This window comes from Cucurbita maxima, unplaced genomic scaffold, assembly GCF_002738345.1.
Source record: "Cucurbita maxima cultivar Rimu unplaced genomic scaffold, Cmax_1.0 Cma_Scf00030, whole genome shotgun sequence".
Classification (NCBI taxonomy): domain Eukaryota; kingdom Viridiplantae; phylum Streptophyta; class Magnoliopsida; order Cucurbitales; family Cucurbitaceae; genus Cucurbita; species Cucurbita maxima.
The window spans coordinates 242,236-266,842 of NW_019272046.1; the positions used below are offsets into that span (position 1 = coordinate 242,236).

The 24,607-nt window shown below is 36.7% G+C and overlaps 3 protein-coding genes across 5 annotated transcripts; all 3 read left to right on the forward strand.

Moving 5' to 3' along the window:
* Positions 1-425: 425 nt before the first annotated feature.
* On the forward strand, positions 426-7,708 carry LOC111465956. 2 transcript variants are annotated; one of them, XM_023110457.1, is made up of 13 exons: positions 426-534; positions 763-816; positions 899-990; positions 1,751-1,848; positions 1,978-2,029; positions 2,573-2,665; positions 2,817-2,927; positions 3,080-3,419; positions 4,084-4,541; positions 5,181-5,290; positions 6,159-6,217; positions 6,325-6,512; positions 7,329-7,708. In XM_023110457.1, exons 1-13 carry the CDS (start codon positions 489-491, stop codon positions 7,515-7,517), a joined length of 1,890 nt encoding a protein of 629 aa, XP_022966225.1. In that variant the 5' UTR covers positions 426-488; the 3' UTR covers positions 7,518-7,708. The 2 variants fall into 2 exon arrangements, with proteins under 2 accessions (XP_022966225.1, XP_022966224.1); XM_023110456.1 differs by having other exon boundaries at positions 427-534; positions 4,042-4,541.
* A 636-nt stretch (positions 7,709-8,344) lies between these two features.
* On the forward strand, positions 8,345-13,627 carry LOC111466017 (UDP-N-acetylglucosamine--dolichyl-phosphate N-acetylglucosaminephosphotransferase-like). The gene is made up of 11 exons (XM_023110560.1): positions 8,345-8,786; positions 9,692-9,779; positions 9,945-10,036; positions 10,158-10,276; positions 11,150-11,265; positions 11,342-11,469; positions 11,543-11,629; positions 12,739-12,799; positions 12,878-12,918; positions 13,007-13,127; positions 13,342-13,627. The coding sequence occupies exons 1-11, from the start codon at positions 8,425-8,427 to the stop codon at positions 13,399-13,401; spliced, it is 1,275 nt and encodes a 424-aa protein (XP_022966328.1). The 5' UTR covers positions 8,345-8,424; the 3' UTR covers positions 13,402-13,627.
* Positions 13,628-14,365: 738 nt separating this feature from the next.
* LOC111465996 (adenylosuccinate synthetase, chloroplastic-like) lies at positions 14,366-17,522 on the forward strand. Of its 2 annotated transcripts, XM_023110524.1 has the most exons (5): positions 14,366-14,728; positions 15,130-15,822; positions 16,054-16,365; positions 16,807-17,021; positions 17,434-17,522. In XM_023110524.1, the coding sequence occupies exons 1-4, from the start codon at positions 14,426-14,428 to the stop codon at positions 16,975-16,977; spliced, it is 1,479 nt and encodes a 492-aa protein (XP_022966292.1). In that variant the 5' UTR covers positions 14,366-14,425; the 3' UTR covers positions 16,978-17,021; positions 17,434-17,522. The 2 variants fall into 2 exon arrangements, with proteins under 2 accessions (XP_022966292.1, XP_022966291.1); XM_023110523.1 differs by lacking the exon at positions 17,434-17,522 and having other exon boundaries at positions 14,367-14,728; positions 16,807-17,284.
* Positions 17,523-24,607: the final 7,085 nt, after the last annotated feature.

Here is a 24,607-nt window from a genome sequence, read left to right on the forward strand (position 1 = left end):
GTAGATATGATTTTGGTGAACGGTCACACCCACGGAAAAGCATGTAAAAGAGTTATACGTACAAACATTATAGACAAATATGATCTAATATACAAACAAATATGATCTAATATACAAGACATATGATATATGATACAGATAATATGTTAGAGGATATCTAAACGTTTTAGAGAGCATGCAATTTAATTATATATATATATATATATTAATTTTATTTTTCAATGAAAAAAAGTTATTTTAGATATCAATATTTTATTTTGATTAAAAATAAATAGTTGAATAAATAATCAAAACAAAAGTAGTTGAATTGGATCAAGTTTGCGCGGTAACTCTCCCACGAAATTTACCACGCTTGGAGGTTAACTCGATACTAATAATTTGCCGCCGCTCATTTATTTTATTTACGAACGTATCCTTCTTCCCGCCCAAATGAAATAAATTACTCCTCTTCAACACTTCCACAGGAAGCCAAGCGAAAACCCGCAACAATGGCGCGAACGCAGAGACCCCCACGTCGCTCTCTAACCCCAATCGGTAAGCTTCTACGCCTTCCTCATCCTCTGTGGATACTCGGAATGATTTTGTGGCTTCTTCTTTCGTTTCTCGTTTCGCCGCTGTGGAAAAATCCGATTCAATATTGGATCTACTTAACTATGATTATCGTTTTCGGATTAGGATTATGATAATTCAGATGAAGTTATTGTTTCTCATGCTGGTTTTTTAGTTTGTGACTTTATTTTTTTGTTCGTTGATTTGTGCTAGTGGGGAAAGAGGGGCATGTTGTTGATGCTAATCCCCCAGAATGCGATGAAACAGGTAATAAGAATTAATGCTTGAACTGTATGGATTCTGACCTTATAGACGTGATTTATTTCTTTCTAATTTTGGCCTTGCTTAGGGATGGGAGAGAAATGTCACTCTCAGGGGGAGTATTCGTTTGTGCTCGTTAATCCGAATGAATTTGATAGTGTTAGCAAATCTTATCTTCAGGTGCATATCTGCGCTTATCTTATGTTGTTGGTGTTCTTCATTGGCTGCTGCTTTGTTACGACTACTAATTAAAGTAAAGATTATACCGCAGTACTTTGTTCAAGTTCTGTTAACTAAGCGTTGTGGCATTTTTTTTTTTTGTTTAATTAGAGTTCAGGCTGTTCAGCATGTCAAGTATAGAAGTGTAAGTTTTATACATTTGATAAAATCTGAGTTTAAATCTTTAAAAGATTAGTCTTACATTATGAGGTGAACGAAATAAAACATAACCAAATTATAGGAATTCTATTGGAAACCCCCCACTTTGCTTCGTCCTAAAATTTCAACGAAAGCTTGGAGCATTAGACATAATTCTCTTCTGGCTTGCTGCAATTATAGATTCATTATTTACCATTTGACAACGTTGCTTTCCTCTTCATGTTTAGTTAAGAAACAGAAATTGAATCCCCCAAAAGAATACTGTAGATGTAGGGAAGAAAAGACATTCCAATTGGCCTTGATCAAAAGAAAGTCCTAATTAAGTGTGTAGTTAGGCAGCTTTCAGATTGTACTTTGGAACTTTCAATATTTTTATCCTTATATTTTCACTTTTTTACCAAGAGTTGCAACTTATTCAAAGAATTATATTGTTAACAGATTTACATTTCATCTCCAAAGCTAATTAATATTATTTGGTTTGGTACTTCTGATTTATATCCTGGTACACAGTTAAATAGTCTTTTCTTGGTCACTTCTAAACTCGTCAATGTTGATTTTTTAGGCAGTATTATTATTATACAAAAGGGAACTGCCCGCAATGGTCTATGCTGCAAATACTGGGAAGCAATCAACTTTTATGGAGAAATGTGTATCTAATGGGTACAGAATTTTTTCCTTACCCTTTCCTAGTTTTGATTGCATGATTATGACTTGTGATCAATGATGATTTATGCTTAGATGCCGTGCTGTACTATTTATGTTTTTGACAATCATCTCTCCTTCCTGCAGGAAATATTGTACATTGCTGTTGAAATCCACATCTGAGGCTGATCCAGGAACGGTAAGCTCGGACACATTTACTGTTGGTACTCCCAGTTTTGTCAGCACGATTATCATCGTCATATCAATTATATCAATAGTCAATAGTCCATTTCCAAAAATCCTGCGTGGGTGCGTTCTTTATGGAACCATTTTTTAAAACCAGGTCATGACCTTGTGTATTGTTAAGAATTCATACAATTTTTTTTGCTTGCTGTGCATCGATTCTTATTATCCTTGGCCCTCGTTTTCTCTTGTTATTAATACACCATGAAGTTCAGAATGTACCAATCACCATTTATATTGATTCATCTTAGATCACCAAATATCTGAAAGTTCCTCTATTCAAATTTGTATCTCTTGTTGTACATCTCATTGGTAGCCAATGGAGTTTGAAAAGGTAAATCTTTGATGCTTCTGCATACATGGTTGAGTTATAAAATCTCATGTGCTGACATGACATATCTGAATGAATTGCTTCTAGTTAAAGAATAATGGATTTTATATGTTATTTATTATTTTTTTTTTAAAGATTTCTAATTCCCGTATATTTCTTTTTGTACAGATCATAGCTGCAATTACCTACCAAATAGTTCCTGCTGACACGCAATATGCTGAGATTCCTCTTGCTGCTGTCAGTTCAGCTTACCAACACAAGGTCTCTTTCGCTCCCTCTACCTCCCCTCACCTCAGGGGTGGAGGGTTCTAACTTTATTTAGTTTTGAATATCATTAATGGAAAGTAATTCCTTTTGCTATTGGATCCATTGGAGATTCGGAACTTACATTTTTTGTACTAGCCTCTTTCAGGGTTTTTGTCGCATACTATACATGGAACTTAGAAAAAGACTTCAAAGTGTTGGGATCCGCACAATATTCTGTTGGGGAGACAAGGAATCCGAAGGGTTTTGGTCCAAACAGGTAATAGTGATCGAACACATCTGCTATAAACATGGCGTGGATTTGTTTTCTGTTGATAAAATTTTGAATCACACAATTTTTACTTATCGTCTGGAAATGCATATTAGTTTATATGGAATATGGAAAATGCCTAATATTTGAAGTGAATGCAGGGTTTTTTGTCCATAGCAGAAGTGGACACCAAGGGAAAAGCTCGTAGAATACCTGTTAGAGCTGACATTCGTAGAGCTTTATGCTTTCCGGGTGGTTCTACCCTCATGGTTTCACACATTTACCAGGGAAGTTCAACGTGTTCAGCAGACAGGCCAAAGTCACGTACTCTATTAAAGCCTGATGTCCCTATATCGTATGAACTTGCCAAAAGAACTAGTGTCGCCAGTCAAGGTTGCAAGGTTTCAAATGCAATTGACCAGCAGACCACTGAGAATTTGAATTTCCAACCTGAAGAGTTTGCATCTTTGGTGCCCCTTGGAGGAGAAAACAAGATTCATGGTATTGTTCTGTAGGATAGTACATGAAAATTATTTTTCATATATTATTTAAGTGCCTCATAATGGTTGATTTAAGCAATTTTGTTCATGAATGAGTCTTAACATGCATAATAAGTTGTAAGCATGAAGATGCCAATGTAAATAATAAAAGGCTTAGAGAAAATAAGTTAAAGTCTTTGTGGTCATCAACTTAGATTTAATATCTTACGAGTGTCTTTGGCAACCAAATGTAATAGGGTTTGCTAGATTAGTTGAAATGTATGTATGCAAGTATGCTTGGAAGTTAAGTTTATTTATTATTATTTTTTTTTAAAGAATAATGAATGTGCTAGAGAATGGCGAGAAGTGCCTCTTTAATTCCGCTATCATTTAAACCTATTGGATGTCTACATATAAAAGTGTCTATCTTGGGGCAACGATATTAAGCAGATTGGGCTTAATCTATCTCAATCAATTAAGATTTATCTATCTTAATCAATTAAGATTTATGTCTGATTTTTTGTCCACTACCTGATTGTCTTCTTCGTTTTAAAGCTTTTTCCCCCTTTCTTTCTTTCTTTCTTCCTTCCTTCCTTCCTTCCTTTGGTAGTCACGGTGGCTAAAACCTGGTTTGTTGCTAACAGATTCTCAGAACCAGGACGCAGTGCCTGATTGCAATGGTCCAGTTTTTTTTGCAGAAGTAGAGAACCGAAAGACAGCTAGTAATGCAGAATTAACGAAGAATATTGGTAATTTAGATGAGATACAATGTTCCTGTTCTACCCAGAGAGCAAAGAGAGTTTGGGAAGCATCACTTTCTTCACTGAAGTCAAAGAAAGTAAAAGGAGTCCATCTGCAACATTCCCGTCCAGACTCTATCAGAAGTTTTGTTCCTGAAAGTAATGGATGTGATACCTGCTCTCAAGCATGCTCATTAGCCAATTCAAAGCATGAGATTTTGGCTAGTGTTCCCCCTAAAAATCCTTCAACCAGTAAATATACACAAAATTTCTGTGAAGAAATTGGAAGTGTTAATGTGGCATCAGAGGACCTCGTTAGCAAAGGACTTCACACGTTAGGAAAATCATTTAGAATAATGTTGATGAATATTGCTGATGAAGCTAAGAAAACTCAGCTCGTGAAGGTATGATACCATTTTATAAACTTTCTTGAACGTTCATCGTTCATGTTCCTTTTCTGAAACTTTCCAATTGATGGTGTTGAAGTTTTATATCCTCAGTATTCTCTATATTGTCTCAAGTACTTATTTTCTTCCACGTGTTTCCCCTCATAATGAACTTCTGCTAAGAGGTCCCATACCTAGTCATTGAACCTATCCATTTAGTCCTTAAGAGGCATATTTGGCTTATCGCTTCTACTAGTTTACATGCCCAGTCATTTTGCTTGATTAGACAGCTGATGCAAGTGTTTGAACTTTTTAGTTATGGCATCCTATGCAAGCAAATGAAGCTGTAGAAGTTGAACTTTATTTTTTATAACATTAATTAATATCCCTACCTAGGCTGGACAAATGAAGCTTGAAACTAACTATGTTGTTAACTCCGTTTTTTAATTGCAACATATTTTGATATCATTGTTTGAATTATGAATATTTGTCCTCGGGACACATGTTCACATGTATATTTTATGGATTTTGTAATTTTATTATGTTTCTGTATCTATTTTATATGGCATTAGATGTATATATTTTTAAATACTGATCTATAATTTTCTTTTATTCCAAATTGCGACTTTGCTAATGTTTAGTTGTTTTCTGATTCAGGTGATTGAGGAACTTGGTGGCTCTCTTACATCTGATGGGAGTACAAGCACCCATGTCATAACAGGAAAAGTCCGGAAAACTCTCAATTTCTGCACTGCTCTCTGTTCGGGGTTAGTCTTGCAACCTTAGACAAACATACTTCTTTAGTAGTTTCATGCTCGTAAATTTTGACCTTTGAGAACCAATTAACATCTCATTTGTGTCAAAGTTATCAATTCCAAGCACATGTGGCCTGTGCTTAGGCTGCAAATTGTTCTGAACCTTCAAAATTTTTCAGGGAATAGTTTCTTATTCTAATCCCTATTTATTTGTAAGTGTCAATATCAATTCTTATGTTGGACTGTATTATACTTTTTCTTTCCCTCTTACGGTCTGTTTGGTGTTTTAAATTCTCCACTTGTTGCATCTACGAGTGACTTTGTTCCTATCGTGATGGACTAGTGGTATCCCGTTTTACTGAAATGGTAGGCACGAGAAATGTCAAACACCTCTAGTTTTGAAAGTCGATAGTGAGTGATGTGTTTTTTATGGACATAAACAATTGAAATAGTACTGAAATTTCGAAGCTAAAAGAACTACAAGATATTTCAAGTTATTTCAAGCTATTTAGACCTTTCCTTTATTGAATACTCTCACTCTCACTCTCACTCAAGCCTAGGCCAACTAAACCAATACCCGCTCTCATTCTTTCCTATCCACTCTATTTATAGCAAATCATCATAAGACTTTCCTAGCTAATTACTTATATACTTAATATTCTAATAATATTCTTAATTTGATTGTAATAGAATTTCTTGGTTTCTAAAAATTGTGTTTTTGTACTAATTTTACTTCTTCAAGCTAGTGTTCTAACTTTGTTTCTTAGCTCCATGACTTTCGAGCATATGTATTATCATGTGTCTTCAAGCGTGTCATTGTGCTCTTGCTCATGAATATTACTGTTATAACTAAAATTAAAAGTTCATTGCAATTGCACAGAGCCTGGATTGTCTCCCCTAGTTGGTTAAAAGAAAGCTATCGGGAAGGCAGATTTGTAGGTGAGTTAGAATAACCTACTAGTATTCGAGCGTCATATATTTTCTACCTCTTCTTACGTTTTTCAAATTACATAATTTTTGTAATCTAGTAACTCTTTGATCTACAGACGAGTTTCCATACATACTAAATGATGACGACTACACATCCAAATATAGAGCCAGCCTAAAAACTGCAGTTCTCAGAGCAAAAGCTCGTCCTGGAGCTTTATTTGAAGGGTATGATGTTTGCATATCAGCTCACGCTCAACCACCACCGAAGACTCTTTCCGTGATAGTCAAGTCAGCCGGTGGAAATGTAAGTTCTCCCGTTTTTCAACAAATTTTACCTCGTAAACAAAGTTCAGTGTAGCATGTTTGATTCACTGTATTACGAATTCAACAACTATAATATAGTTAGCCTCCTGTGTAAATGTAGTGCTCATTTGAAGTTCTCAAAACCTGCCGACATCTATGCTTATTCTGATTCTAGGAATTGAGCATGTTATATAAAAATTATACGCTATTAGGAGGCATACTAGGATCATATATTCGTCTTTGTTTCTTTATTTACCTAGTTTGTTGAAATTCTTGATCTTCTCTCTCGATCGAAATCTGGAGTTCCCTTTTGTGTATCAGTGTACAAATATATCCGTGTTTTTAATGATGCAGGAATAGTTTTCTAGTGGCAATGATGCATTGTGTGGCTTGTCTTTGTTCTTGATATGTTTAATTTCATTTTGCCTATGTTTAAAATATATATTTGAATTCATAGATATCATTTTGGTCTGGTCTTTTCATATATTATTTTGTCATTTAATATTGTCTATCCAACACTCATCTCCTACACTTGTGATTTGGATATTTGTTATGTTAAAATATAAATATACATACTTGAAGTCACCATCAATTTACTAAAGTTCTAACTAAAATAAACATTTTATTTTAATAACTATGTTGGACTCTCGAAACTAAAATGGAACATTGTTAGAGACCAAAATAGAATATCCTTTAGAGCTCATGGACCAGAATAAGTTTAGGGGTCAAAATAAGATTTAAATCTTTTTGTGTAGGATTTGGTTGACCATATGCATCTTTTTCTTATTTGGTGAATCTTTTGTGCTTGAAAATTCAGGTTATTAATGGGCTGGGTAAAGTTAGTAGAGTATCGGAAACGATATTTGTAGCGTGCGAGGAAGACGTGGAGGAAGCTTTAATGGCTATAAAAGAAGGCATATGGACATTTAACAGTGAGTGGCTGATGAGCTGTGTGATGAGACAAGAACTAGATATGGAGGCCCCTCAGTTTGCTGAGTCCCTATAAGCATGAAGGTTGGCTTTCAGTTTTGGTCTCCAAGCCATTTCGCCCTTGTAAATTACTCTTTCTCACTCACTCTGATTTGGTAGTTAAACAATCTTTTGTTGTTCCATCTTTATATATATATATATATATATAGGTTCATTAGTATGTAAAGAATAATTTTATGGAAAGAAGATTGCTGAAGTTTCGTGGGATCTCTTCAGCTTACGGCACATGTAAGCTTCTTATTCTTATATTTGGTTCTAAAGTTTGAATTTAGTATCATTTTAGTCTTTATTGTCTTTTTTTTTTATAGTTAATTAGCTAAGGAAAAGTTGACTTGACATTTTTAGTAAACAGAAATGTTCCTTTTTATAATAAACAAATATTTTTACCTTTTGTATATATTCCTTTCTCAATTCTAAAATTCAGGTTTTAAGCACAAAATCCAAGATACCGCAAATAAAAGAGTAAGTGCAATAATATTCAATTTTAATTCAGTTCAAATTTCTATCCGTTTTATAATTACATATTTTTGCTGTTTAAAATTTCTATATATTATAGCAGGATCAATTCTTTTTCTCATTTTTGAGTTAAAAATATATAATTTAATTATGTTATCGAAGTAATTACATTTATTTATTATTATTCTTGGCTTTTACGCAACACTCCACCTCCTTCATTAAGACAATTGGTAATAAAGATTCAAACTTCGAAAATAAACCCATTCTAAATGGGTCGACCATACAAATTTGAACACACGCCACATGGCGAACACCCAGTGGGTAAGCTTGATCACCTGTCGCCATTTGATTGGTCCAATGACAGAATCAGTAGACAAAAATGAGAAACGAGAAAACCCAGAAGAACAAAAACTTAGATTTGCATTTTGCAGTCGAAGTCGAAGCACAGAGACTCACAACCGTCCGCCATGACTGCTCGCAAGAGAGCTTCTGCAAACCCATCAGTAAAAGAACCTTCTCCGAAAGAAATTGACAAAACCCATCAAACCAAATCCGCAAGAACTGATGATCCGCCCATTGCGCCACCAAAAGCAGGTTTCATCTTCAAGCTCGTGCTCTTCTTCTCTGTTCCATACCTCTACCTTATCTTCTATCGCTACAAGATCGACCTAGAGATTAGAAGATCGATTCTCATCAATGCCGGACTCAGTCTCGCTGGCTTCTTTGTCACTCTGCGGATGATTCCTGTGGCTTCCAGATACGTTATTAGGCGTAATTTGTTTGGCTATGATATCAACAAACGGGGTACCCCTCAAGGCGCTGTCAAAGTGTAAGTGATCTCAATTGGAAATTGAAAACTCTCATTTATGAACATGATTTTGTTTTTGTTTGCTTCAGACTAATTAACTTTCTCGGTGGGTTTTCATTTTGATTTTTGATCAATGCTGTGAATCTGGCGTGTATTTTTAGTTTAAATTAGGTTACGGGGATTCTTGTGTGTCATGTAGAATAATTGAGCTTAAGGTCAAGAAAACAAGCAATTTGATGGACAATCTAATTATTATTGCTCTAAAACGTCGGTATGGTTATTAGCTTCATCAGAGCTTTGAATTGGTTCATTTGAGGTTATTGTCTCTTGTGAATGTAGTTTTATTTGGTTACTAGTTTTGGGTCCTCAATGGTGCATCTTGTGCACAGGAGCATGGGAGGATATTGATCATTTGTTCTAGAGCTATCAGTTTGTACAATTGATTTGGGGCCAGTTTTCGGACTCCTATCGGGTTTCTTTTGTTCGTAATGGAGATTGTAGTTCCATGATGGAGGAGGTTGTGTTGTTCCCTCCTTTTAAGGATAAAGAGAAATCTCTTTGGCAGGCTTGGTTTTTTGTAGGTTTGCTTGGCTTGAAAGAAATAGTAGGATCTTCAAAGGGGTCGATCGGTCCCGAGACCTTCTGTCAGAACATCTTAATTAGGGGTTGTTCCTTTGGTTTGGAGGCCGTTTTTTAGGTTTGGGCGCTTCTTGTGCAGTTTGTCCTTGTGTATCCTTTCATATTTCTCAACGAAAGCTCAGTTTCTTACAAATAAAATAAATAAATGAGGAGAGAACGAAAAGAACTGATTTTCTTATGTGCTTTTGGATATTTACTTCTATAAAGAATACGTTATCAACACATGATGTGTTTTGAACTGAACATACCGTTCGGTGCACTTTCTGATACTTGAACGTGTTTTGCAGGCCTGAGTCGTTGGGAATTGTTGTCGGGATTTCCTTCTTGGTCGTGGCAATCGTGTTTCAGTACTTTAACTTCAAATCAGATTCAAATGTGAGCAACCTAGCTTATAAAAAAGTTCACCATTTGAATTTGGATTAGCCTATTAAAAAAATGCTCATCGTGTCATTGTTGCTGGGACGCTAACCTTTTCTGTTTCGTGGCCGTGGATTATATATGTTTTTCAAAGATTAAATTGTTAATAATGTGACAATGCAGTGGCTTGTTGAATACAATGCAGCTTTGGCATCTATTTGCTTTATGACATTGCTTGGATTTGTAGATGATGTTCTTGATGTCCCCTGGAGAGTGTGAGTATTTTCTACTCAGTTTCTCTCTTAAGTTTTGTTTTCATTTCTAAGAATGATCCTCTAGCATGCTGCTGTTGTTATTCTAAATGAAATGGCTTCTTTTATTTGTTGTAAAGAGCAGGAAACTGCTATTGCCATCCTTTGCTGCTCTTCCTTTGTTGATGGCTTATGCTGGACACACAACTATTATAATCCCAAAGCCGTTGATTCCATATCTTGGAATGGATGTTTTAGATCTTGGTAAGATTATTTACGCATTAGTAGAGGTGGGATCCGTGAGCTCATGAATATGACATCGTATTTAGCAATTAGCAGAGGTTATGATGATATCGTACATACTATTAATGGCCTGGAGAGCTCATGAATATGACATCGTATAGTAGAGGTTCTTAGAGGTCTCGACCTGTGTGCACCCAAAGAATGGATTAGCTCTAAGGAGTTGGTTCTGAACGTCTTGGAAATGAGAGAAGAAATTTATACCACTTAGATTGTGAGATCCCATATCGGTTGGGGTGGAGGACGAATTTTTTTTTATAAAGATGTGGAAACCTCTCCCTAGCAGACTCGTTTTAAAAACCTTGAGGGGAAGCCCAAAAGGGAAAACTCACAGAGGACAATTTCTGCTAGCGGTGGACTTGGGCTGTTACAAATGGTATCAGAGCCAGACACTAGGCGTGCGCCAATGAGGAGAATAAGCCCTGAAGGGGGGTGGATTGGAGGGTCGCACATCGATTAGAGAAGCGAACGAGTGTCAGTGAGGTCGCTGGGCCCAGTTGGGGAGGAGAACGAAACATTCTTTATAAGAGTGTGGAAACCTCTCCCTAGCAGATACGTTTTAAAAACCTTGAGGAGGGAAAGCCCAAAGAGGACAATATCTGCTAGCGGTGGGCGTGGACTGTTACATAAACGCCTCTAAGAACCTAGTAGACTACCATGACACCCAAAAAGGAAAAAGGTAGCTCTCAGGCCATTAACAGTATGTACGATATCATAAAAAAAAAATACGATGTTAATAGATAATTTATGTTAGAGATGGACTCCGTGAGCTCATGAATATTATTTATGCATTTTCTCACAATTATTTATTAATTTCTACTAATTTGTGATTCGCAGGATGGATATATAAACTTTATATGGGACTGTTGGCAGTGTTCTGTACAAACTCCATTAACATTCATGCTGGTTTAAATGGCTTGGAAGTTGGGCAAACGGTTGTCATTGCATTTGCTGTAAGTATTGAACAAGCTGCAGTGATGTGATCCAATTTTCTTTTCTTGAGCATGACATGTCTTACCAATTTTCCAGATCTTGATTCACAATATCATGCAAATTGGAGCATCGACGGATCTCGAGTACAAGCAGGCGCACACGTTTTCTATTTATCTTGTTCAACCCCTATTAGCCACATCGTTGGGCTTGCTTGCTTACAATTGGTAATAGATATATCATGCTGTACAAAATTTGTGGTTGTACCAGTTTATCTTTCTGATGGCTTGCTTGATTTAGGTACCCTTCATCGGTCTTTGTTGGAGATACCTACACATACTTTGCTGGGATGACTATGGCTGTGGTTGGGATTTTAGGCCATTTTAGGTTTGTTCTTTGTTCCAAGTTTTAATCTTTTCATTCCACCTTCTGGCTTATCTTCACCTTTATATAAGTTGATAAATACCACAAATGAAAAACAAAAAGGTTTTCTCGTAGTGTTACTCGAGAGGAAGTGATTGCTTTGGCCTGTGACGTATTGTCGTCAGCCTCATGGTTTTAAAACGTGTCTACTAGGGTGAGGTTTTCACACCTTTATAAGGAATGTTTCGTTCCCCTCTCCAACTGATGTGGGATCTCACAATCCACCCTCTTGGGGTCTAGCGTCCTCACTGGCGTACCACCCGGTGTCTGGCTCTAGTACCATTTGTAACAGCCCAAGCCCACCTCTAGTAGATACTGTCTGCTTTGGCTCGTTATGTATCGCTGCCAGCCTCATGGTTTTAAAACGCGTCTACTAGGAAGAGGTTTCCACACCCTTATAAGGAATATTTCGTTCCTCTCTTCAACTAATGTGGGATCTCACAATCCACCTCCTTGCCATTAGCCCAAGCTTCAACTAGTAGATATTGTCCACTTTGGCCCATTACGCACCACCGTATCGCCGTCAGCCTCACGGTTTTAAAACGTGTCTACTAGGGAGAGGTTTCCACACTCTTATAAGAAATATTTCGTTCCCTTCTCCAATCGATGTAGGATCTCACAAGTGTGTGCAACCCTCTCTTGCCAATTTTCATTTATCTCTTCAAAGTTCTATCGTTTCTTTCTATCCAATCAGCCAAAGAAGATGGCTTTAGTATGACTCTTCCAAAGCATCCATAGCTTTCCCCCTTTCTCCTTGATACACTCAAGCCTAAACAACTGAAATGTTGTCTACCGATTCCATGTTTCAATCATATCCACGTGAAAAACCTCCTCAATTGGACGACATTTGTTCGACGATACTGTTTCAAGGATTTGGCAGTTATGGAAAGAAATCCTCGATTTCTTTGTCATGCCATACGTTCAAGTATTGGCGTTAATTGGGCTCTATTTGCATTAGTTCTTATCATTTTTTAAGAAACCGAGCTTTTATTGAGAAAAATGAAACGAAGTACTAAACAAACGGATCCTATCTAAGAGTATCAAACTCATGGTTATGGTTTTCATTGCTGCAGTGAAACTCTTCTGATCTTCTTTTTCCCTCAAGTTCTGAACTTCCTTCTCTCACTCCCCCAGGTTTGATCCTCTCTATCTGTGTGTAAGACTTAACTGTATAAGTTCATCGTTTAACGTGCAAGATGTATGCGTTCGCAGTTATTCGGATTTATCGCATGTCCACGTCATCGGTTACCTCGGTATTCGTTATCCTATCTCGATGTTCTTCTAAAAAAAGACATCCTCCTTCATAATTTAGTGTTCTTATTATTATCTTCTTGTCCTTAGGTTTGATCCTCAAACTGGATTACTGACTGGAACAAATGATGGAACACTAGTGAACGTTTTCTTGCGAATATTTGGGAGAAAAACAGAGAAATCACTCTGCACCTACCTTCTTGTTTTCCAGGTGATTTCCTCGCTTTTACTTTTTTCTTGTATTCAAAGGCAGAGCAACTCGAACAAACGATGGAACACTTCGGAGCTTGTTCTATTTTAGTCCTTGTACTTTCGATTAATCTGAAAATTAGTCTCTACCATCCATATTTAGCTAAAAGAGTCGAGTCAAATGCTTCTCTATGTTTTGTTCTGTCTAATCTTCTGATGATCGTGTCGTCGAGCAGGGCGTTTTCTGCTGCTTCTGTTTCTTGCTGAGGTATTTGCTTGCTGGATGGTACAAGTGATGTTGCAGCAATACAATGTTGGGTTTGAAGCTTTTTAGGATCCATGGAAGAGTTTCGACAATTTTTCGAGTAGTTTGAAATATATTCATGTAAAAGTGATGAACCATTTTGTTATCTGATAGGCAAACCAGAAAATGAAATGCTGTTGTGGGAATGTTTTGTGACTAACACATACTGTATTTTGACTTGAGAGAAAGGGGAAAAAATGGCTTGGTTTAGCTTAGAATTTTGTTTATCTTTGGTTGCATCACATCTAGATTGGAAGCTCCATGCGCATTTGGTTGAATGGGTGCCCGAGCAACTCCGACAACTTAAATAGAGTTTATAACCTAATTTAGCCCAACCCTCTATTTTCAAGGTGGGTTGGATGGTTGTTTTTTTAATTTTTTAAAAAAAAATCTATTTATCTTACATTGATAACTTAAATCTCACGAATCTCAAGTCATAACGCATTACAATGTCGAATATTCTTAATTTTTATAATAATTTTAATAGAAGGGTAGGTAGGGTTGAGTTTTAACCTTATTTTTTGGTTATTCGGGTTCATTCGACCAAAAAAACTGTTCATTTTTTAAAAAATTCGACCCAACTCAACCTGAAAAAATATAACTTAATCCAACCTTTGTAGTTTGGGTTGATTAGGTTCTCAACATGAACCATTTCTCGAAGTATGTGTCCAGATAGCCTAAAGTCTCGATCGTTAGCTCTCGGTCTTCTGATTAAAAAACATCGTTGATGGGTGCACTATTACAAGACTTTTTAGATTTGAACTAATTTAATATTTTTTTCAAAAAATAATTTACGTTCACCGGAGTATGGTTCCAAGGAAGGCATAGACACAACACGAGAGCTTTGGATTAAGAAACTATGAATGATGAAAATGAGAGCTAAATTAAGAATTTAATGTGAAAATTAAGGAGTTTGAGTCCACGCGCCTTCCCCCTCTAATGCAACCTACTCGCCATTTCATACAAATTCTCCAAGTTGCTTCTCTAAACCCTCGTCAAACCCTCTCTTCTTCATCATGAACATCTCTTCCCTTGCTTTCGACCCCACTTTTTTCCCCGCCACTAAATCCGCATCGCCGACATGCCGGAGACTCATCTCTGGACGCCATCCGGCTCTCTTTGTTTGCTGCTCTGCTAACCCCGCGGCGGCGGTAAGTTCGTCTGTGATTGTGCCGGAGTCGGCAAAGAAGGACGGACTGAAGCGAATTGGGGAACTCAGTCAAGTTTCTGGAGTGCTGGGATGCCAGTGGGGTGATGAAGGTAAAGGTAAACTCGTTGACATCTTGGCTCCACACTTTGAAATTGTCGCTCGCTGTCAGGTACTCTCAATATTTGATTGCTTTTTTTTTTTTTTTGTTTTTTTTTTCTTTGGAGGGTTTTGGGGCTTAGGTTTTTGTCTTTTTTCTTCTGCTTCTGCTATTGCATCTGGATTTATTGATTGACTTGCTAGTTTCTATTGCCTGTCAACCTTGTTTTCTCCTGTTTCAAATTTCAGCCTCTCTGTTTCTTTAGTTTGACCTTTTTGTCTCCATTTCTTAGCTTTCTTTTTGTTTCTAAAGCATATAAGCATCATCTCTAATCTTGAGTTGTTCTATTTGTAATAGTGACAGCAAAAGAGGGCTTTTGATTATAGATTGTCCAGTGTCCATTGTCGTGTTTTTATGTGATACCCTGATGTGAATGCTACTTTAGGTTTCTGAAAGATCAAACTGATTTGCAGGGTGGGGCTAATGCTGGGCACACAATATATAATGCAGAAGGAAAGAAGTTTGCTCTTCATCTCATCCCTTCTGGGATCCTTAATGAAAATACTACATGTGTTATTGGAAATGGAGTTGTGGTGCACGTGCCTGGTTTCTTTGAAGAAATTGATCGTTTAGAAGCAAGTGGAGTCTCGTGCAAGGGGAGGATCTTGGTTTCTGATCGGGCCCATCTGTTATTTGATTTCCATCAGGAGGTGGATGGGCTAAGAGAAGCTGAGCTAGCTAAGTCTTTCATTGGAACAACCAGGAGAGGAATTGGACCTTGTTACTCTAGTAAAGTGATTAGGAATGGCGTTAGAGTGGGAGATTTGAGGCACTTGGACACCCTTCCTCAAACTATGGACCTTCTACTCTCGGATGCTGCTTCGAGATTCAAAGATTTTAACTATACCCCTGAAGTTTTGAAGGAAGAAGTTGAGAAGTATAAAAGATATGCTGAGAGATTGGAACCATTTATCACTGACACGGTGCATTTCATTAATGAAGCCATCTCTTCGAATAAGAAGATTTTGGTTGAAGGCGGTCAAGCAACTATGCTTGACATTGACTTCGGGACATATCCTTTTGTAACATCCTCTAGTCCTTCAGCAGGTGGAATTTGCACTGGTCTTGGGATTGCTCCAAAAGTTGTGGGTGATCTTATTGGAGTGGTGAGTTTTTCTACTAAACTTTTCACTTCATTTTCATATATGCTTTGAAAGTATCTATGGAGGAACTCATGGTATCTAGAAAAACCTTTGAAAGTATGTAAACCATTATTCATCCTTGGGGAGACATTCAAGTATCATTGATCTTATTCTTTGGTGTATTAACGAAAAGCATGAGTGACAGTTTATATATTGTATATGCACACCCATAAGGTTCTCTGTCGATCTTTGCAGGTGAAGGCATACACTACTAGAGTTGGTTCTGGCCCTTTTCCTACAGAGATCTTAGGAAGAGGAGGTGACCTACTTAGGTCTGCTGGACATGAATTTGGTACCACAACTGGTCGTCCTCGTCGCTGTGGTTGGCTTGATATAGTTGCACTAAAGTACTGTTGTCAAATTAATGGCTTTTCTTCTCTGAATCTTACGAAGCTTGACGTTCTTTCGGAACTGCCTGAGATTCAACTGGGGGTTTCTTATCAGACACCAGATGGAACACCAGTCAAATCCTTTCCTGCTGATCTTAGTCTTCTTGAAGAAATAAAGGCAAGCAATTATGCATTACTTTTCTTATTTGTTTCTCATTTTCCCTACATTTTTCACGTGGTTTTTCAGTTTTACTTCCGTAAAGTTGTTGGAATGTTGGGACTCTGCTGCATATTTTGGATTTTCTTGGGTACTTGGTGTCTTCATTAAGATCAATTTTACTCAATTGTTTGTTTGGTGGGTATGGCTTTAAAAGATGAGCCAAAAGTTTATAGGTCTACGCCATTAATTCATGTGAATTTTTCAACTTGAGCAACTGTTTTGTTTGTGTAACTGTGTAGTAAGTTTCCAATCGTTTTCATGATAAATAGCTTGCATGTTTTCAAGTCATGGACTATATTAGGCATTCAAATTTTCTTAAATTCAAGATCTTGGAACACCTGGTTCTAAAATCTTAACAATATTATTTTAATTTTTCCCATTTGTCTCTCCTATGTGTAGGTGGAATATGAGACAGTGCCTGGATGGATGTGTGACATCTCTTCAATAAGAGACTATTCTGACCTTCCTAAGGCTGCACAAGAATATGTATCAAGGATTGAACAACATGTTGGCATACCTGTCCATTACGTAGGTGTCGGTCCAGGCCGTGATGCACTGTTATATAAATGATTCAGCTTGTCGGTTGATCCTTGACGATGTCGTTGGAGCTCCAAGTAAGGTTTCAGCTTGCACTGGTAGAGGAAATTCAACAATTTAACATAAGCATTTGAATGTGATATTTGTTGTTGAGGCTGTTGTAACATTTCCCATATGACTAGGAGAGGTTAATATAGGTGTTCCAAGGAAGGCTTTAATTAGCTTAGGAAATGGTATGGATTCAGATAGACCAACAAGAATAATTATTACCATACGACGATAATAACGAGTTCGAATCAATTTTTGGCGAAATTTATGTTAAATTTATCTGAGTTGAAAATGAAGTGTTGAAATTTGATTTTGAAATTGATATTCTAGAAATCTAAACTAGCTACCCGAAGACATTTTTAGAAAATTTATGGATCTTTTCTTATTTAGGTAGTTTGATATAAACTTGTGATTTGAAATGATGCTCTTTTCCTCGGGCAGTATATATATCATATGGAGGATCATGTTCTTATTCACATGGATATAGTCCATAAGGCTTCTTATGAATGAGTTCATGAGCGGGGAGAGCTTTCTCATTGTTAGCTAAATTGCGGGAGAGCTTTCTCATTGTTAGCTAAATTGGGGGAGAGTTTTCTCATTGTTAGCTAAATTGGGCCCGAGATGAAGATTATATTATGGTCTTTAAACGAGACCCAATTTATAAACTCTTTTATAATTTTCTTTTTAAATTGCAATGACTTTGGCAAAATGCTTGAGAGTGATGAGGAATGCTTTTATAGGGATGCACGGAAAGCTTCCTTAAGACCCGATTATTATAGATTTAGTACCAATCGTGACATTTGACGTCTATGACTTACCCTTTGCAGATTCGCTTTTTCTTCATTCCTACAATTTGTTAATTATGTTTTTGTCGATATATTTTCCCTCAAACAAACAGCTTTGAGGTCAAGAAAAGATTAGATCTGTTGTGGACGGAGGAGTACAGAAGAAGAGAGTAGACAGCTGTAGTGAGAATACTTAAAGCCATTTTAGATACGAAAAGACAGTTCAGGAGGAGTTAAAATTCGCAGATAGCACCACAAGGAACCTACCTTCTTTTTTTCTTGAGAGAGTAGATGTAATGTAAGAGTGGTGATAACCACTAATTGAATTAGGTGGTGATCCACTACAAATCCTTGCTTCATAGCATCTCATTGTTATACACAAGGCTTATCTTGGGTAGGTTTTGGGCCATCTTTATCTTCCAAACGACTGTCTTTTGCTGTCCTATCACAATAACTCATGACACTTGACAAGACGAACAACATTCATCTCAAACAATCTTTGAATCAAATGGAAGAAAAGGAAAATTTTGAAAGCAATCATAGTCTCAACAGTCCAAACCATTCAAAACCCTTTTAAGGCATGCCTTGTTTTCGCCCTCAAATCATTGATTGTAGCCCACAATATTTATGGGTCGAGAAAAGTTTTGATCTTTGTATACTTATTTGAAAACTACGTACTTGTTAAAGTAATGGAAAGATCAGATATGTCACTTATAAGGAATCAGTCTTGTGAAGTGACGATTTTGATATACCTTTTTAAATGTAGCATGTCTCTTACGGGAGCTTTTTATTTTGTCTTAGAGCAATTATTTTTTTCGTGTTGTCAAAGAGTTTTAACAGTAAAAATAGATGGTCAATACCGAATCGAAATCAAAGTCATTTAAGAATAAAGTTCAAATCACTATCTAATTATCTATTATATTATATATATTTTAGTTTAAGAGCTTTAATTGACAAGAGTGTAAATGGGTGGAAAGAAAAGCAATAAGCATATGAAATATTCCATGGCTAAATAGAAATATTTTTGTATCCTTCCAATTATGTGTAGCTAGTACTACTATTTAAGCATATACCTAAATTTATTGGTTGTGCATGTCACATTCATGTGCAAAAGAAAAAAAATTGACACGGGTAGATGTCGAACTTATGTTTAGGTCCAATTTGAAGATTTTTTTTTTGAAGACTTACATGATGATCATGTTTTGTGTTGGGAATTTGGAGAGCTTGACATGTATCAATTCAAGTCCACCGATAGGAGATATTATTCGCTTTGACTCATTACGCATCGTCGTCAGCCTCACGATTTTAAAAAGCGTCTACTTGAGAAATGTTTTCCATTGCCTTATAAGAAATATTTCGTTCCTCTCTCCAACCAATATGAGATTTTATAATTCACTCTGTTGGGAGCCCAATGTCATTATTTGCACCCTGACTGATGCTTGGCTAATCGATGTAAACTAGTAAAGAGGGGTAAATAAATAAACTGTAACCACATCTGAATGATAGCAATCCTGTAGATAAGATGAAGTGATAACAAAACATGCTGAACTGACCGTGTTGGTCTATGAGTATAATCTTTACCCTTAAACGCAAGAAGTAAATAGTAAGAGATTGTCCGAAACATCAAGTGTCGAATATGAATTTCAAATCTTAATATGAATGACATTTTGCATTATATTATCTTATGCAGCAATTGAGATAGTGCATACTAGTTGTGCCTCACATTTGAAGAAAACTCTCAAAATGTCAGAAGATACCTAAAACATCTAGGTGTTTTCTTTAGACTCTCTTTCATGTTTTTTCTCAAAGTTTTTATAAGGCGTATGTTAGGGAGAAGTTTACACACCCTTATAAAGGAAGATTCGCTCTTCTCCCCAATCGATATGGGATCTCACAATCTACCTCCTTAAGGTTTAGTGTCCTTGTTGACACTCGTTCTCTTCTTCAATCGATGTGCGACTCCTCAATTCAGTCTCTTTGAGGCCCAGCGTCTTTGCTGGCACACTGTCTCGTGTCTACCTCTTTAGGGCCCAACTTTCTCAATGATATATCGCCTAGTGTCTGACTCTAATACCGAAAAATAATGTGAAAAAGAAAGTAGAAAGGAGATTTTGGGTGGGTGCCTAAAAGGGCCCTCTCTTCTGTTCATGACATTACATAGTTTTTGGTGTGCAATCTTGCTTTTGAGTAAGGGAAAGTTTTTGTGGCTTCCAAAGTCCTTTGCTTTTAGGTTCAAACACAGTTTGAATATTGGGCCTTTAGGATCTATAAGTGATACCTAACCCAATCTATTGATGGCACATGCTTTCCAATATTCAAACAGTGAATGGTGACTTATCAAGCATCATGCACTAAACATTATATTCACCTTTTCTCAAAATTTATAACATCATTACAAAACCCTATCAATATAACCCATCAAACCATACATCCTAAACCCGTTTTCCTTTTATTGAATGTCACGGCCCAATTTTTGAGATTTCGAATCATAGATTATGACTAAAAAGAAATGACAAAAGTACGATAAAGTTTATTACAAAACGGGAACGGGAACGAAATAAAAATTAATCAATAAACTCTAAAAGTACACAAGTGACTAAAGCCTTGAGACGGCCCCCTCTGTGATTGTGCAGATCCCGAATGCTCCCTACCTCGACCAACCGTCAACGATCACCTGAAAAAGAAAAGTAGAATCGGATGAGTATAAAACTTTCAATTACCTACTTGTATTCTCTGATCCCATCCTTATCCTAGTAAGTTATCATGGGTTTTCTCTAGGCTCTAGGATGTTGAGGTTTAAGTTCTACAGCTATCGAGGTTCTGAAAAGGTCTCAAATGTCCAAACAATTCTCTTGCTTATATAAGTTATATAATATAAATGTATAAAATTTAACGTGTTAAATGTGCATCCGATCGATATATAAATGAGCCGAATTGATGTTGTTTTTGAAGACCAAAAGAAAACAACATTTTAGTCGAAGCAAGAAAGATAGTGTTGAAGAAACGTCTCTTCTTGCTGGTTGCCTAGCTCGAACAAATATAAGAATGAGATGAGTAGACAACGCATGAAGGGTGGGTATACAAGCACTTAACGAAGAGGCTAAAAAGAAGTATGTAAAGGCTACCAAATAGCTTGTTTGAGTTGCTAGAGTAATGTGTGCATTCTATGGAATTTGGCATCTTATCGTTGTAGATACCTCAAACTAGGCCTCTTTTCTTTCTATACTTGTGTTTCTTCAAGTGGGTTGTGAGAGAACCCTCCAAACAATTCAATTTTTTGACCAATCCATTTACTCATATGCTTTTGTAGACATGATATGAGTGCTTCAAACTCTCCCAACATGGTCAAACTTCATTTATGTATCTTCTACTCAAGATTTTGGTACAATCTTCATGTCGAGCATGTTTGAGAAGATCAATCCCTTCAACAAAACCGTGTTTGAAGAAGTTAGTTGGTTGAAACTCATGCTAGCTTAAACTACGTCAATCGCTCCTTAGTTGGGAGGATTGAACTTGAAGCTTGATGGGACACTTTGTTTCGGTGAAATCTCACATCGTTTTGAGAGATGAACGAGTACCAGTGAAGATATTGGGCCCTGAAAAGGGGTGAATTGTGAGATCCCACGTTAGCAAAGGCTTACCATAAACTTAGATGTGAAATTCTAGCCTTTAAAAAGTCTTGTGAAATTCTAGACTTCTGCGGCTTAGCTCCCACGTAGCCCTCTCTGCTATTAAAGGAGTATACTGTAACGACTTAAGTTCACGGTTAACAGATGTTGTCTTCTTTGAACTTTCTCTCAAAATTTTTAAAACGTGTTTGCTTGGTAGAGGTTTCCAAGCCCTTATATAGAATGATTTGTTCTCCTCCCCAACCGATGTGGGATCTCACAATCCACTTTTTTCGGGGCCCAACGTCCTCGCTGACACTCATTTCCTTCTCCAATCGATGTGCGATCTACCCAATCCACCCCCTTTGGGGCCTAGCATCCTTGCTGGCACACCACCTCATGTCCACCTCCCTTCGGGGCTCAGCCTCCTCGTGGCACACCAACTCGTGTCCGCCCACTTGAGGCTCAGCCTCCTCGCTGACACATCACTCAATGTCTAGCTCTAGTACGATTTGTAATGGCCGAAACCCACCATTAATAGATATTGTCCTCTTCATGGTTTTCCGGCTTCCCCTCAAAGTTTTTAAAACGCGTATGCTAGGGAGATATATATTTTCACACCCTTATAAAAAATACTTCATTTTTCTCCTCAACCAATGTGAGATCTCAGAGATACATACATATACATAATGTTGATGAAATCATGCTTTGAGTACATTAATTTTGTAGCTTAAAAAGAATATTCGTATAACCTTTGTAGAGTTTTTGTCGGACTTCTTTCAAAATTAGGTCAAAAGATGAATAGATTGGCTTGAAAACTAGGCTTTTATCTCTTAGTTAGAGGTATGATTTCTTTCATGCTTCAACCCGTTTTATATAGTGTTGAACTTTTTTACCTTATTTAGTTAATTTTCTCGATCTCTTATACTCGTGATTATGACTCAATTTCACTGCTAATAAATAAATTATGTATCGATTCAAATCTTAACGCAAAATAGTCGCTTTCTTTTGTGGTTTAAATGTTTAAAATCTCCACTATGAAGGGTTCTTATATGGAGAAAATCACATGATTGTTTAAATGTATTAAGTCTCCACTATGAAGGGTTCTTGTGGGCAGAAAATCTTGATCCACAATCACATGAGTGGAGGCTTAGGTGCCATACCTACCATATACCTTTTACTTCACTTTTCTCATCAAATCTTATAAGCTTATGAAAATCAAACTTTCTTTTAACAAAAATATATAATTTTGGGTGAAGTCGAGCTCGGATTAACCAACCAGAATGCGACATGTGGTGCACTATGAGCACAACAATTGCTCCCCCCGGCGCATGGCTATTCTCGCGTGGGTGGTTCCTCCTCCACGTGTGAGAGGTATTTTCTGACTCATTCGACCTCTGTTTGATTGTTTTTTCACTCCAATTTTGACACTAACCCTAATTGGCTTGAATGAGGACCTCCAGAGAAATATTAGAAATTTTGGAGCCTCAACACGTTGAAAAGCCATGTCATTTAAGTAAGTTGCCACACTGACTTTAGTCAGATAATACCTATAGGGATCGTTTGGAGGTGCTAGCATACGAGAATTCCTTAACTTAGGCGATTAGACAATGCATGTTAAGGATTTTGGAAGTGGATGACCATGTATGTTGTGAAAAATGACCATTATGCCCTCGATTGAGATTTTCGTTAAACATGCTGTTATATGTTTTAGTGCAAAGCTACAAATAGAATATGCATGACTAGAATATGAGTTAGGGCAATACAATGAGCAAGCTATGTAAGACATAAAAATTACCAAAAATCGAGTGGTAGAGACGTGCTCAGGAGGTGACACGTGTCATAAAGGAGAAAATCCAAAGAAGTCCTTATGCTCGGTGGGACACAAACCGTAGCCTAGCATGCGATTACATAGAGGGGTCGTAAATAGTATGTATGGTATCACTAGGGCCTCCATCTCCTATTTCTCCAATACACCATTAGCTTAATCAGTGACCTAGGTTGGACGTAATAATGCCCTTGTCGAGTAGTAGGTATACAGGAACAATATCATTGAGCTTGACCTAGATCAGATAAGATAACACGTCGAGGCGAATAAGAGCCCTTATCTTGTGGAAATAGTTAGGGACCTTTTGAACAAGGCCTCTATATTATAAACTCGTTTGGAGAGAAGGTGAGGGACCATACAAGTAGACTCCATTGTGGAAGGATTGCCAATTAACCTTACACAGAGATGTTTAGGGAGACATATCATACTTTCCTATAATATATCGTGAGATTGCGCATCTACCTAAGATACCAGTCTTTCGCTACTCGGACAAAATATGTAGATCAATAAAAAGATGAATTATTGATGGATAGAATCCGACTATTTTTTCCACATTAAAAGATGAATAAAAGGGGTGTTGGGATTCACAAAAAAGAGGGTGAAAGACAAAGGGACATGATAAGAGTGGAATGTAAGTATGAGGGGAAACATGATTAAAGTAATGCCTTTTTTTCACTTTAATCTTGTGTTCTTCTACTCTCCTAGGTGTTTTTTTTAAACCCTCTTTTACAACCATTGTCTTTTTCTCCTCAACATGATGATGACGAGGACTCCAACGAGGATGATGTGGCAATGGTCCAATTGACATCAGCCTCCTCGAAATGCTATTATATTCAACTAGGTAAAAACTTGTCTATATTCAACTCAAATCATAAATATTGGATTAAGTTAGATTTTTTTTTTTCACTTAGGAGTTAGGTCGAATTTTTGGAAAACTGAAAAAATTTGAGTCTGTGGCACGTTTACATTTCTTTAGTTAAGTCAACTCAACCAACTTGAAATTAGGGTTACAATCTAACTCTACTCTACCCTACTTTTAAGGTTTACGAATATTAAGAATATTTGACATTTGTAACTAATATTAGTGATCTACGGTTCCTTGTGAATACTAGATATTTGAACTTTTTAAGTAACTAAGAAACAATCTAACCCGGGTTGAGAACTCTATTCGAGTTGCTCGAAATCACCCACCAAAACAATTTAAAATTTCAAGTTGATCCAAAAGATTTCTCTAATAACCCAATTTGATCCGTGTACACCATACATTTGGGTTGATATGGATAATTTTATCATTAGTTACAATGAACTAAAGATATGATCTTTATAAAAGTTTGTGTAAATCAAGTTTTTTTTTTTTTTTTTTTTTTTTTTTTTTTTTTTTTTTTTTTTTTTTT

Bases quoted from the DNA above. Each gene is read 5' to 3' on its own strand.
- LOC111465956 (XM_023110456.1), top strand. From the start codon at position 489: ATGGCGCGAACGCAGAGACCCCCACGTCGCTCTCTAACCCCAATCG. The intron at 6,218-6,324 runs GTGAGTTAGAAT...TTTGATCTACAG, and splicing joins TCGGGAAGGCAGATTTGTAG to ACGAGTTTCCATACATACTA. The intron at 6,513-7,328 runs GTAAGTTCTCCC...TTGAAAATTCAG, and splicing joins TCAAGTCAGCCGGTGGAAAT to GTTATTAATGGGCTGGGTAA.
- LOC111466017 (XM_023110560.1), top strand. From the start codon at position 8,425: ATGACTGCTCGCAAGAGAGCTTCTGCAAACCCATCAGTAAAAGAACCT. The intron at 10,277-11,149 runs GTAAGATTATTT...TGTGATTCGCAG, and splicing joins AATGGATGTTTTAGATCTTG to GATGGATATATAAACTTTAT. The intron at 11,266-11,341 runs GTAAGTATTGAA...CCAATTTTCCAG, and splicing joins CGGTTGTCATTGCATTTGCT to ATCTTGATTCACAATATCAT.
- LOC111465996 (XM_023110524.1), top strand. From the start codon at position 14,426: ATGAACATCTCTTCCCTTGCTTTCGACCCCACTTTTTTCCCCGCCACT. The intron at 15,823-16,053 runs GTGAGTTTTTCT...CGATCTTTGCAG, and splicing joins TGGGTGATCTTATTGGAGTG to GTGAAGGCATACACTACTAG. The intron at 16,366-16,806 runs GCAAGCAATTAT...TCCTATGTGTAG, and splicing joins GTCTTCTTGAAGAAATAAAG to GTGGAATATGAGACAGTGCC.